This window comes from Elephas maximus, chromosome 7, assembly GCF_024166365.1.
Source record: "Elephas maximus indicus isolate mEleMax1 chromosome 7, mEleMax1 primary haplotype, whole genome shotgun sequence".
In the NCBI taxonomy this organism is placed as follows: domain Eukaryota; kingdom Metazoa; phylum Chordata; class Mammalia; order Proboscidea; family Elephantidae; genus Elephas; species Elephas maximus.
This window is the reverse complement of record NC_064825.1, coordinates 103,081,065-103,096,320: the sequence shown is the minus strand read 5'-3', so window position 1 is coordinate 103,096,320 and position 15,256 is coordinate 103,081,065. Positions and strand designations below refer to the sequence as shown.

At 37.6% G+C, this 15,256-nt stretch overlaps 1 protein-coding gene across 5 annotated transcripts in view; it reads left to right on the top strand.

Annotated features, from left to right (window-relative positions):
* AGBL2 (AGBL carboxypeptidase 2) overlaps positions 1-15,256 on the top strand; it is a 47,408-nt gene that overhangs the window by 6,651 nt on the left and 25,501 nt on the right. For all 5 annotated transcript variants that reach the window (XM_049891173.1, XM_049891172.1, XM_049891171.1 and 2 more), the window contains one exon: positions 919-1,026. In XM_049891173.1, the coding sequence (XP_049747130.1) occupies positions 919-1,026 (108 nt within the window). The remainder of the gene's footprint in view (positions 1-918; positions 1,027-15,256) is intronic.

Genomic DNA, 15,256 nt, shown 5'->3' with positions numbered 1-15,256 from the left:
AAGACTATCTCAGGCAATAGTTTTGGGAGTCATCTAGCCTCAGTGACCAGAAAGTCTGGATTCCATGAAAATGGGAAAGCAATTTTTTTTTTCCCCAAGGAAACTTAATAACAAGTACCTTACTTTTTAAATTGAATTTTCAAAGCCTCATCACTCCCTATTCCAAGAAATTAGCATCATCCTTTTACTGAATTACATCTTTATATGCCCTTCACTTTCATCAGAAACCCTGGTGGCGTAGTGGTTAACCGCCATGGCTGCTAACCAAAAGGTCAGCGGTGTGAATCCACCAGGTGCTCCTTGGAAACCCTGTGGGGCAGTTCTGCTGTGTCCTATAGGGTTGCTATGGGTCGGAATCGACTTGATGGCAATGAGTTTTGTTTTTTTTTTTTTTTTTGGTCACTTTCGTCGGTGGCTGCTGTACTTACAATGATACTGAGAAATTGCCCAACCCCATATGAGAAATTACTTTTGGAATTCATTGCTAATGAGAAAGCCTTGTTTATTCTGAAACAATTGACATACTTGCTCCTCTGAAGTAAGAAAAAAATATGTAGCTGATCATGTTACCCTGACTTTAAGGAAACTTGGCTAAATTTTAAAAAGCTATTGAAGCAACTGTATTGACTTTTCTGTTGGCATATATTTAGTCATTTTTTTCCTGCTCTTATACTTCAGTCTTCTATTTAAAGTTGATTATTTCACTGTATGTGTTTTTTGTTAAAAATTTCCTTATAGTCTTTAGGAAAAGAAGCAAGACATAATTATAGTTTATAAACAAACTAGAAACTCAGGGTGAGAATTTGGTTTGACTCAACCAAAGTAGCCATTTGAATAATTATTATTTTAATTTGAATCAGTTCTAATAAAGTACCTTTTCTATTTCTTATCTCATGCACTTTTTTTGTCTTCTTTCAGAGTGGGTTCCACCTCAACCGGAATATTTCTATCAATCTACAGGGAATGAAAAGGTACCAGAAATTGTAGGAGAGGAAAAAGGCACAGTCGTCTATCAGTTAGATTCAGGTATTGTTGTTACACTGAATAATCATGACAAAGTTATAAGTGTATTTTCTATGATAAAAGTAATGCAAAAATTTGTAGTTTAGTAACAAACTATCTTTTCCAGACCAAACTAAGTGAGGGCCCTGATATTCACGACCAGTCAGCTTTAAAATTTTAGCAGCTTTTAAAAATGACAGTATATTTTTCTTAATAGTTCTAAGTCCATCTCACAGCTTCTCCTTTGTTCACCTGCCTGAAAATGAGATGTTGGATAGGGGAGCTTGTTTTTCTTTTCTCCACCTTCTGCACTTACATTACTGACTACTTTGTTGTATGTGTATATAATTGTCATTTACTTGGTGGTTTCCTGCAGTAAGTTTCAGGCTCTCTAGGTATAAAATCCTGGCTTTTTTAAAAGTATCGACTACACTGAACCCAATAACAAAAAGATACATATTCTTGTCATGGGTATATGGAAGATTCCCCAGGATAGACCATATGCTAGGCCATAAATCAAGTATTAATGAATTTAAATGGATTTAAATCATATAAAATATGTTCTCTGATCACAAAAAAATTAAATTAGAAATCAACAAAATGAAATCTGGAAGAACCACAAATACTTGGAAATTATACAACACATTTCTAAATCATGCATGGGTTAAAGAAGAAGTCACAAGATGTGTTAGAAAATATTTTGAATGAATGAAAATAAAATTACAACGTATCAAAATTTATGGGATACAGTCAAAGCACTACAGGGGAATTTTATGGCTTTAAATGCCCATGTTTGTGTAATCTAGTGGCATTTGAAGTCCTCTGATTTCGGGAGGAGAGATGAGAATCAGCATCAGCCCAGAGCATTCCTGCGAGATGGAGGTCAGACATACCACCGCTCTCCAACCTTTTTACCAATTCCCACACCAGCTGTCCTCCCCACAGCATTCTCTCTACTTCACTGCCGTGTTAGATCATTCATTGCAGTTGCCACACAGATCATAATCACAACTTTGTGGTTTATCAGGGAAGCAACATTTTACAGCTCAGGATCAGGATCAATTTGGAAGTAACAAGAACAACTCAGGACAGCTTTGTAATCAGGACAGCTTCCAGTCAAGACAGCTCTCAGCTCCTTCTGAGCTGTGCCCACAGGCTGCCCCTCTCAGGCCTGGCCTCTGCTGCCAAGCCCCACTTGGGCAAGTGCCACAGCTCTTTCAGCTCTGCCATTGAGTGCCCAGAGGCACCCAACTCCACCAGCAAGCCTCCTGCCTGATGATGCTCAGCTCTCTAGTTCCATGGGTCGGCAAGCCCACTGCAGTCATCTCCTGTCTTGCACCATCTCATGCCGTCTTCAGTGTTACAGCTCTGTCTCCTGGGTATAGAAGGTTCTCACTGCAGGGATCCTGGATCCAAAAGATGCAGTGTGCTCCCAGCCCTTCTTTCTTTTTTTTCAAATAACTTTTATTAAGCTTCAAGTGAACGTTTACAAATCCAATCAGTCTGTCACATATAAGTTTACATACATCTCACTCCCTACTCCCACTTGCTCTCCCCCTCTTGAGTCAGCCCTTTCAGTCTCTCCTTTCTTGACAATTTTGCCGGCTTCCCTCTCTCTCTATCCTCCCATCCCCCCTCCAGACAAGAGTGGCCAACACAATCTCAAGTGTCCACCTGATATAATTAGCTCACTCTCCATCAGCGTCTCTCTCCCACCCACTGACCAGTCCCTTTCATGTCTGATGAGTTGTCTTCGGGGATGGTTCCTGTCCTGTGCCAACAGAAGGTCTGGGGAGCATGGCCGCCGGGATTCCTCTAGTCTCAGTCAGACCATTAAGTTTGGTCTTTTTATGAGAATTTGGGGTCTGCATCCCACTGATCTCCTGCTCCCTCAGGGGTTCTCTGTTGTGCTCCCTGTCAGGGCAGTCATCTATTGTGGCGGGGCACCAACTAGTTCTTCTGGTCTCAGGGTGATGTAGGTCTCTGGTTCATGTGGCCCTTTCTGTCTCTTGGGCTCTTAGTTGTCGTGTGGCCTTGGTGTTCTTCATTTTCCTTTGCTCCAGGTGGGTTGAGACCAATTGATGCATCTTAGATGGCCGCTTGTTAGCGTTTAAGACCCCAGACGCCACATTTCAAAGTGGGATGCAGAATGTTTTCATAATAGAATTATTTTTCCAATTGACTTAGAAGTCCCCACAAACCATGTTCCCCAGACCCCCGCCCCTGCTCCGCTGACCTTTGAAGCATTCATTTTATCCCGGAAACTTCTCTGCTTTTGGTCCAGTCCAATTGAGCTGACCTTCCATGTATTGAGTGTTGTCTTTCCCTTCACCTAAAGCAGTTCTTATCTACTGATTAATCCATAAAAAAACCCTCTCCCACCCTCCCTCTCTCCCCCCCTCGTAACCACAAAAGTATGTGTTCTCAGGTTTACTATTTCTCAAGATCTTATAATAGTGGTCTTATACAACGTTTGTCTTTTTGCCTCTGACTAATTTCGCTCAGCATAATGCCTTCCAGGTTCCTCCATGTTATGAAATGTTTCAGAGATTCGTCACTGTTCTTTATCGATGTGTAGTATTCCATTGTGTGAATATACCACAATTTATTTAGCCATTCATCCGTTGATGGACACCTTGGTTGCTTCCAGCTTTTTGCTATTGTAAACAGAGCTGCAATAAACATGGGTGTGCATATATCTGTTTGTATGAAGGCTCTTGTATCTCTAGGGTATATTCCCAGGAGTGGGATTTCTGGGTTGTATGGTAGTTCTATTTCTAACTGTTTAAGATAACACCAGATAGATTTCCAAAGTGGTTGTACCATTTTACATTCCCACCAGCAGTGTATAGGAGTTCCAATCTCTCCGCAGCCTCTCCAACATTTATTTTTTTGTGTTTTTTGGATTAATGCCAGCCTTGCTGGTGTGAGATGGAATCTCATCGTAGTTTTAATTTGCATTTCTCTAATGGCTAATGATCGAGAGCATTTTCTCATGTATCTGTTGGCTGCCTGAATATCTTCTTTAGTGAAATGTGTGTTCATATCCTTTGCCCACTTCTTGATTGGGTTGTTTGTCTTTTTGTGGTTGAGTTTTGACAGAATCATGTAGATTTTAGAGATCAGGTGCTGGTCGGAGATGTCATAGCTGAAAATTCTTTCCCAATCTGTAGGTGGTCTTTTTACTCTTTTGGTGAAGTCTTTAGATGAGCATAGGTGTTTGATTTTTAGGAGCTCCCAGTTATCTGGTTTCTCTTCATCATTTTTGGTAATATTTTGTATTCTGTTTATACCTTGTATTAGGGCTCCTAGGGTTGTCCCAATTTTTTTTCCATGATCTTTATCGTTTTAGTCTTTATGTTTAGGTCTTTGATCCACTTGGAGTTAGTTTTTGTGCATGGTGTGAGGTATGGGTCCTGTCTCATTTTTTTGCAAATGGATATCCAGTTCTGCCAGCACCATTTGTTAAAAAGGCTATCTTTTCCCCAATTAATTGACACTGGTCCTTTGTCAAATATCAGCTGCTCATACGTGGATGGATCTATGTCTGGGTTCTCAATTCTGTTCCATTGGTCTATGTGCCTGTTGTTGTACCAGTACCAGGCTGTTTTGACTACTGTGGCTGTGTAATAGGTTCTGAAGTCAGGTAAAGTGAGGCCTCCCACTTTCTTCTTCTTTTTCAGTAGTGCTTTGCTTATCCGGGGCTTCTTTCCCTTCCATATGAAATTGGTGATTTGTTTCTCTATCCCCTTAAAATATGACATTGGAATTTGGATCGGAAGTGCGTTAAATGTATAGATGGCTTTTGGTAGAATAGACATTTTTACTATGTTAAGTCTTCCTATCCATGAGCAAGGTATGTTTTTCCACTTAAGTATGTCCCAGCCCTTCTTTCTTGATGGTAATGAGGTCCTTCCTCAACCTCTCTGATACTGGTCCTTTTAAGCCTAGCAGGGTGGCAAAACTGACCAATTTCTTAGGTAGGCCACAGTCACCTAGTTTGCATAGTAATCAACCAATTCCCACAGGAGTTTGCATAGTAAAGTGTCTAGTCCCTTTGCAAGATTGTGGCCTAGCAAACCATCTTGGCAGAACTACAAAACCGGGGTCAAAAAGGCCATTTATAAAGAGAAACCAATTGCATTGCAGTTTGAAGAGAAGATCTCAAATCAATTACCTAAGCATCTACCCTAATTAAACTAGAATAAGAACAAACTAAACCTGAAACAAGCAGAAGGAAATAATAAAGATAAGTATGAAAGTCATTGAAATAAAAAACAAAAATAATAAAGGAAATGAAACTGAAAGTTGTTTCTTTGGAAATATCTACAAAATTGACAAAACTTTAGACCAACCAAGAAGAAGGAGAGGGGGCACAAATTATTAAAATCAGGAATGAAAGAAGGGATATAACCACCAACCCTACAGAAATCAAAAGAATTGTAAGGTATTGTCATGAACAATTTCATGCCAACAATAGCAAGATGAAATGGACAAATTGCTAAAAAGACACAAATTACCAAAACCAACTCAAGAAGAAATAGAAGATCTGAATAGAATCTAACAAAAAAAAAAAAATTTTTTTTGAATTAATAATCTAAAGTCTTCCTGCAAAGGAAATCCAGGCCCAGAGGGCTTGACTGGTGAATTCTATCAAACATTTAAAGGTGGAATAATACCAATTCTTCATAAAATTCAAAAACAAAAGGGGAGGAAACATTTCTTCATTCTTTTTATGAGGCCAGTATTGCTTTGTTACCAGTGACACAAAGACTTCACAAGGAAAGAAAACTCCAGACCAATATTATTCCTGATACAGATACAAAAATCCTAAACAAAGTATTATCAGACCTAATGCAGTAACATATAAAAAGTGATTTATACTGGGAAAACAAGATTGGTTTAATATCTGAAAATCAAGAAAAATGTAGAAATAATTATAAATTTATGTTAACAGACACAGTGTATAAAGATGTAGTTTGTAACGATAAGGGGAGGATGGAACTGCAGAGTTACTATATGATATTGAAGCTAAGTTGATAATGAGTTTAAACTCTAGATTGTTATAAATTTAAGATGTTAATTATAACCCCCATCAAAGCTACTGAGAAAATTCCTTAAAAATGCACTGAAAATGAAAGGAGGGAATCAACCTAACACACACACAAAAAGCACTGTTGGAGGAAGTGAGAAACAAAAAAGATACGACATACAAAAAAGAAATAGCAAAACGGCAGAGGTAAATCCTTCCTTATTAATAATTATATTAAATAGTCTAAACTCTCCAATTAAAAGCAGAGACTGCGTGAGTGAATTGAAAGACATGATCCAACTATATGTTGTCTATAAGAGATTTACACTAGATGCACAGACACTAAGTTGAAAGTGAAAAGGTAGAAAAGGATATTTTATGCAGGTAACCACAGGAGAGCTGGATTAGCTGTATACTAATATCAGACGAAATGGACTTTAAGTAAAAAATTGTTACAAGAGACAAAAAAAGGTCACTATATATTGATAAAAGTATCCGTTTGTCAAGAAGATATAACAACTATAAACTTGTATGCACCAAAAAACAAAGCCCCAACATACATAAAGCACACTGACAGAACTGAACAGAGAGATAATTCTATAGTAGTAGTTGGAAACTTAAATACACTATTTTCAGTAATAAAGAGGACATATGGACAGAAGATCAACAAGGAAATGAGAACAAGATAGAGGGCTTGAGAAAAATGATAAACCAACTACATCTAGCAGACATATATGGAACACTCAACCCAACAACAACAGAATACACATGCTTCTCAAGTGCACGTGAATTATTCTCTGAAATAGGCTATATGTTAGGCCACAAAACAAGTCTCCATAAATTTAAAAGGTTAAACTCATACAAAGTATCTTCTCCGTTTACAATGGAATGAAGCTAGAAATCAGTAACAGAAGGAAAAGTGAAAATTCACAAATATGCGGAAATTAAATAACATACTCTTCAAAAACCATTGGGTCAAAGAAGAAATCACAAGGAAAATTAGAAGATACTTTGAGACGAATGAAAACACAACGTACCAAAAACAGCAAAAGCAGTTCCCAGGGGGGAATTTATAACTGAAATGCCTACGTTAATAAAGAAAAAAGATCTCAAAATCTTCTAGTTCATGGGACTTGAACAAACTAAACCCAAAGCTAGCAGAAAAATGGAAATAATATTATAATGGTGATAAACAAAATAGAGAATAGAAAAACAATAGAATCAGCAAGACCAAAAGTTGATTTCTTTGAAGAGATCACAAAACTGCCAAACTTTAGCTAGACTGACAAAAAAAAAAATAACTGAAATCAATAATAAAAGGGGAGACATAACTACTGACCTTATAAGGAATAAAAAGGATTATAAATGAATTCAGCAAAATTTCAGGGTACATAATCAACACACAAAAATCAGTTGTTTCTATACACCAGCAATGAACAATCACATTTCCATTTCCAATAGTATCAAAAAGAATAAAACACACAGAAATAAATTTAACAACAAAGGAATACCAACATTTGTACTCTGAGAACTATAAAATACTGTTGAGAGAAGTTTTAAAAGATCTAGATAAATGGAGAGATAGTCTGTAATCATGAATTGGAAGACTCAGTATTCTTAAGATGGCAGTGCTTCCCAAATTTATCTATAGACTCAACATAATCCTTATCAAGACTCCATCAGGCCTTTTTTGCAGAAATTGACAAGCCGATTCTAAAATTTTTATGGAAATCAGAGGGCCCAGAATAGTCAAAAATATCTTGCAAAGGATAAAAAAAAGTTGGAGGACTCACACTTCCCAATTTTAACACTTACTATGACACTTTTTATAAAAGCCACACGACAGTGTTGAGGTGGCATAGGATGTACGTATAGATCTATGGAACAGAATTAATCCAGAAATAAACCTTTGCTTTCATAGTCTGTTGACTTCCAACAAAGGCGCCAAGGCAATTTAATGAGGAAAGAATATTCTTTTCCACAGATGGTGGTAGGAAATTGGATTTCTATAGGTAAAAGGATTAATTTAGACCTTTACTTCACAACACATACAAAAATTAATTCAAAACAGATCATAGACCTAAATGTAAGAGCAGAAATTATAAAATGTTTAGAAGAAAACATTGGAGAAAATTTCATCATTTTGGGTTAGACAAAGAGTTCTTAGATACAACAAAAGCCTGATCCATAAAAGAAAAAATTGATATATTGGACTTAATCTAAATTTAAAACTTTTGTTCTTCAAAAGAGACCATTTAAAAAAAGGAAAAAGACAGCCCACAGACTGGAAGAAAATATTTACAAATCATATGTTTGGTTAAGGACTTGTACCCAGAATCCATAATGAGAAGATGAACAACTCAATTAAAAATGGACAAAAGATTTGAGTAGACATTTTACCAAAGGAAATCTACAAATAGCTAATAAGGACATGAAAAGATGTGTAACATCATTAGTCATTAGAGAAAAGCAAACTAAAACCACATCACACTATTGAGTCTGTCAAGTGTAGCTATTAAAAATAAGAAGAGGGGGTGGGGCCAAGATGGAAAAATAGCCAGATGCTTCCTGCGATCCCTCCTACAACAAAGACCCAAAGAAACAAGTGAAACGATTGTTTTTATGACGAGGTAGGAGCCCTGAACATCAAAGGCAAAGTTAGAAAACGGACTGAGCGGAATGGGGAGGGAGAGACAGTTCAGAAGCAAAGAGGAGTTGCCGGACCTGAATCTCCAGGATCCCTCAGGCACCATTCCCAGGAACAGCTGTGGCGGGCTGGTAGTAGCATTCAGCAGCAGTTTCCTCAGGGAGAAGCAGCCAGCTGCACACCCTACTCACACGTCCAGAACCAGAGGAGAACAGCGCTCTCTGCAAAAGCTAAGTACTTGCATGTATTTTAACATGCCCTCAGCTCCCAAGCCACCTTCAGTGGCTGTTGATTACCCTAAGCTTGAGATAGGCCCTGTTAAGCACCCTGAGCCATCCTCCCAGCCTTGGAGTAGGAATAAATTCACAACTGAGGAAAAAGATAATTTGCCAGCTCCACTAACAGGGGAGCTCAAGACAGAAGTGGCTCCTGTCCAGGTATAAATGGTCCATGGACTTTGAATACCATTCCCCACTGCATGATCCTGCATGGGCCTATTTCGGGAAAATAGGCCCTTGTTGTCAGACTGCAGCTGTTTCAGCTGTGTGGTGGAGAAGTGGGTGTTTGATATTTGACACCACTCGCCTATTAAATAGGGTCCTCACCTACCCACATCAGGGGCATGAGGACTGGTGGCTCCACTCAGATCACCCAGCCACCCGCGACAGGGGCCCAAGGATATCTGGTACTTCCCAGTCCTTACAGCCAAAACCATTGGGTGCCAAACGTCCATCTGCAGAACCCACCCACCTGTATGCTTTAGGGAATAGGAACATGCTTTCCTCACAGACACTCGGGGGACAGTTCTCAGCCCCCCTGCTACAACCAGATGCCCGTACCTACACCAATCACCCCTGCCCCTCTAAGACTGTAGGACAGAGCCTGTATCACACACTTGATGATGAGCTACCTGGACACCTGAGCTGAATTCATACAAGAAAAGTGAATGGACTCCTAGACTGATACACCTGATGACACCTCCAGCCATCTGGTGACGGGATGTTAAGAGCTTCAAAGGCAAGAATAATCAGGCTAGCTTACTCACGCAACCCATTTGGGCATATCAAAACAATACAAGGCGCAATAAGCCAGGATACAGTAAGCAAAGATAAACTAATACAATAACTTATAGATGGCTTGGAGACAACAGTCAATATCAAGTCACATAAGGAAACAGACCATGATTGCTTCAACAAGCTCTCAAAACAAAGAATCAGTGAATCTTCTGGATGAAGATTCTTTCCTGGAATTCCCAGATGCAGAATTCAAAAGATTAATATACAGAACTCTTCAAGACATCAAGAATGAGATTAGGCAGGAGATCAGGCAATACACAGAACAAGCCAAGAAACACACAGATAAAGTAATTGAAGAAATTTAAAAGGTTGTTCAAGAACATACTGAAAAATTTAATAAGCTGCAAGGATCCATAGAGAGACTGCAATCAGAAATTCAGAAGATTAACAATAAAATTACAGAATTAGACAACTCAATAGAAGGTCAGAAGAGTAGAATTGAGCAAGTGGAAGGCTGAATTGGTGAGCTTGAAGATAAAGCACTTGGTGCCAATATGTTTGAAGAAAAATCAGATAAAAGAGTTTTAAAAAATGAAGAAACCTTAAGAATCATGTGGAATTCTATCAAGAGAAATAACCTACAAGTGATTGGAGTACCAGAACAGGGAGGGACAACAGAAAATGCAGGGAGAATTGTTGAAGATTTGTTGGCAGAAAACTTCCCTGATATTGTGAAAAATGAGAAGATAACCTATCTGAGATGCTCATCGAACTCCACATAAGGTAGATTTTTTTAAAAAGTCATCAAGACATATAATCGTACTTGCCAAAACCAAAGATAAAGAGAGAATTTTAAGAGCAGCTAGGGATAAATGAAAAGTCACCTACAAAGGAGAGTCAATGAGAATACACGCGGACTACACGGCAGAAACCATGCAGGCCAAAAGGCAATGGGATAACTTATATAAAGCACTGAAGGAAAAAAATTCCAGCCAAGAATCATATATCCAGCAAAGCTGTCTCTCAAATATGAAGGTGAAATTAGGACATTTCCAGATAAACAGAAGTTTAGGGAATTTGTAAGAAAACAAACCAAAACTACAAGAAATACTAAAGGGAGTTCTTTGGTTAGAAGATCAAAAATATCAGGTATCAACCCAAGTCTAGAACACTGTACAGAGCAATCAGAGGTCAACTCAGACAGGGAAATCAAAAAAATAAATCAAGATAAAAAAATGCTAAAAACAGGGAAACAGCGATGTTATTGTGTAAAAGAAGACAACATTAAAACAATAAAGAGGGACTAAGAAATGTCATAGATCTTTCATGTGGAGAGCAAGACAAGGCGATATAAAGAAATAAAAGTTAGGTTTCAACTTAGAAAAATAGGGATAAATAGTAAGGTAACCACAAAGGAGACTAACCTACTCATCAAAATAAAATACAAGAAAAAAACAGGGACTCAGCAGAAACAAAATCAACAGCAACAAATAAGAGAAAAAGACAATTTAAAAAGATAAACTACTCAGCAGAAAAAATTAAGTGGGAAAAAAACTAAACAACACACAAAAAAAGACATCAAAATGACAGCACTGAACTCATAAAAAAAAAAAAAACTCATACCTATCTATAATTAATGCTGAATGTAAATGGACTAGCAGCACCAATAAAGAGACAGAGAGTGGCAGATTGGATAAAAACACACGATCCACCTATATGCTGCCTACAAGAGACGCACATTAGACTTAGAGACACAAACTAAAACGCAAAGGATGGAAAAAATACATATCAAACAAACAACAATCAAAAAAGACCAGAAGTGGCAGTATTAATTTCCAACAAAATAGACTTTAAAGTTAAATCCACCACAAAGGAAAAAGAAGAACACTGTATAATGATTAAAGGGACAATATACCAGGAGGATATAACCATATTAAATATTTATGTACCCACTGACAGGGCTTCAAGATACATAAACTCTGACAGCATTGAAAAGTGAGACAGCTCCACAATTATAGTAGGAGACTTCAACACACCACTTTCAGTGAAGGACAGGACATCCAGAAAGATGTTTGATAAAGACACGGAAGATCTAAACGCCACAATCAACCAACTTGACCTCATAGATATATACATAACACTCCACCCGATAGCAGCCAAGTATACTTTCTTTTCTAGTGCACATGGAACATTCTCTAGTGTAGACCACATATTAGGTCATAAAGCAAGCCTTAGCAGAATCCAAAACATCGAAATATTACAAAGCATCTTCTCTGACCATAAGGCCATAAAAGTAGAAATCAATAACACAAAAAGCAGGGACAAGAAATCAAACTCTTGGAAACTGAAAAATACCCTGCTCAAAAACGGCTGGGTTGTAGAAGACATTAAGGATGAAATAAAGAAATTCATAGAATCCAATGAAAATGAAAACATTTTCTATCAGAACCTTTTGGGACATATCGAAAGCAGTGCTCAGAGGTCAATTTATGTCAAGAAATGCACACATCCAGAAAGAAGAAAGGGCCAAAATCAAAGAATTATCCCTACAACTTGAAGAAATAGAAAGAGAGGAACAAAAGGAACCCTCAGGCACCAGAAGAAAACAAGTAATAAAAATTAGACCAGAATTAAATGAAATAGAAAACAGAAAAACACTTGAAAGAGTTAACAAGACCAAAAGCTCGTTCTTTGAAAAAATTAACAAAATTGATAAACCACTAGCCAAACTGGCAAAAGAAAAACAGGAGAGGAAGGAAATAACCCAAAAAAGAAACGAGATGGGCGGTATTACAACAGACCCAACTGAAATTAAAAGAATCGTATCAGATTACTATGAAAAATTGCACTGTAACAAATTTGAAAACTTAGAAGAAATGGATGAATTCCTAGAAACACTACCTACCTAAACTAACACAAACAGAGAGAGAACAACTAAATAGACCATAACAAAAGAAGAGATTGAAAAGGTAATCAAAAAACTGCCAATAAAAAAAAGCCCTGGCCCGAACGGCTTCACTGAAAAGTTCTACCAAACTTTCAGAGACGAGTTAACACCACTACTACTAAAAGTATTTCAGAGCATAGAAAAGGACGGAATACTCCCAAACTCATTCTGTGAAGCCAGCATATCCCTGATACCAAAACCAGGTAAAGATACCACAAGAAAATTACAAATCTATTATATCTCTCATGAACTTAGATGCAAAAATCTTCAACAAAATTCTAGCCAGTAGAATTGAACAACATATCAAAAAAATAATTCACCATGACCAAGTGGGATTCATACCAGGTATGCAGGAATGGTCCAACATTAGAAAAGCAATTAATGTAATCCATCATATAAATAAAAGACAAGAACCACATGATTTTATCAAGTGATGCAGAAAAGGCATTTGACAAAGTTCAACACCCATTCATGATAAAAACTCTCAGCAAAATAGGAATAGAAGGAAAATTCCTCAACATAATAAAAGGCATTTATTCAAAGCCAACAGCCAACATCACCCTAAATGGAGAGAGCCTGAAAGCATTTCCCTTGAGAACGGGAACCAGACAAGGATGTCCTTTATCACCACTCTTATTCAGGATTGTGCTGGAGGTCCCAGCCAGAGCAATTAGGCTAGATAAAGAAATAAAGGGCATCCAGATTGGTAAGGAAGAAGTAAAAGTATCTCTTTTTGCAGATGACATGAACTTATACACAGAAAACCCTCAAGAAAACTACTGAAACTAATAGGAGAGTTCAGCAGAGTATCCGGATACAAGACAAACATACAAAAATCGGTTGGATTCCTCTACACTAAAAAAAAAAAAAATCAAGAAGGAAATCACCAAATCAATACCATTTGCAGTAGCCCCCAAGAAGATAAAATACTTAGGAATAAATCTTACCAGAGATGTAAAAGACCTATACAAAGAAAACTACCAGACGCTACTGCAAGAAACCAAAAGAGACTTACGTAAGTGGGAGAACATACCTTGCTCATAGATAGGAAGACTTAACATTGTAAAAATATCTATTCTACCAAAAGCAATATATAGGTACCATGCAATTCTGATTCAGAGTCCGACGACATTTTTTAATGAGATGGAGAAACAAATCACCAACTTCATATGGAAGAGGCCCTGGATAAGTAAAGCATTACAGAAAAAGAACAACAAAGTAGGAGGCCTTACTCTACCTGATTTTAGAACCTATCATACCACCACAGTAGTCAAAACAGCCTGGTACTGGTACAACAACAGATACATAGACCAATGGAACAGAATTGAGAATCCAGCAGCTGATTTTTGACAAAGGCACGAAGTCAGTTAAATGGGGAAAAGACAGTCTTTTTAACAAATGGTGCTGGCATAACTGGACATCCATCTGTAAAAAAAATGAAACAAGACCTTACACCATGCACAAAAACTAACTCAAAATGGATCAAAGACCTAAATATAAAATCTAAAATGGTAAAGATTATATAAGAAAAAATAGGGGCAACGCTAGCTAGGAGCCCTAATACATGGCATGAACAGTATACAAAACATTACTAACAATGCAGAAGAGAAGCTAGATAACTGGGAGCTCCTAAAAATCAAACACCTGTGCTCATCCAAAGACTTCACCAAAAGAGAAAAAGATTACCTACAGACTGGGAAAAAGTTTTTAGCTATGCATTTCCGATCAGCACCTTATTTCTAAAATCTACATTATACTGTAAAAACTCAACTGCAAAAAGACAAATAACCCAATTAAAAAACGGGCAAAAGATATAAACAGACACTTCACTAAAGAAGACATTCAGGTAGCTAACAGATACATGAGGAAATGCTCACGATCATTAGACGTTAGAGAAATGCAAATCACAGCTACAATGAGATCCCATCTCACTCCAACAAGGCAGGCATTAATCCAAAAAACACACAATGATAAATGTTGGAGAGGTTGTGGAGAGACTGGAACACTTATACACGGCTGGTAGAAATGTAAAATGGTACAACCACTTTGGAAATCGATTGGCACTTCCTTGAAAAACTAGAAATAGAACTACCAGATGAGAGACTGGAACACTTATACACTGCTGGTGGGAATGTAAAATGGTACAACTACTTTGGAAATCTATTTGGCACATCCTTAAAAAACTAGAAATAATATTACTAGGCGATCCAGCAGTCCCACTCCTTGGAATGTATCCTAGAGAATTAAGAGCCTTTACACGAACAGATATATGCACACCCATGTTCATTGCAGCAGTGTTTACAATAGCAAAAAGTTGGAAGCAACCAAGGTGCCCATCAGTGTATGAATGGATAAATGAATTATGGTATATTCACACAATGGAATACTATGTATGCATCGATAAAGAACAATGGTGAATCTGTGAAGTATTTTATAACATGGAGGAATCTGGAAGGCATTATGCTGAGTGAAATTAGTTGCAAAAGGACAAATATTGTATAAGACCACTCTAATAACTGGAGAGATAGTTTAAACAGAGAAGAAAACATTCTTCGATGCTTACAAGAAGGGGGGAGGAAGAGAGGGAGGGAGGGGGTTTTCACTAAGTAGAT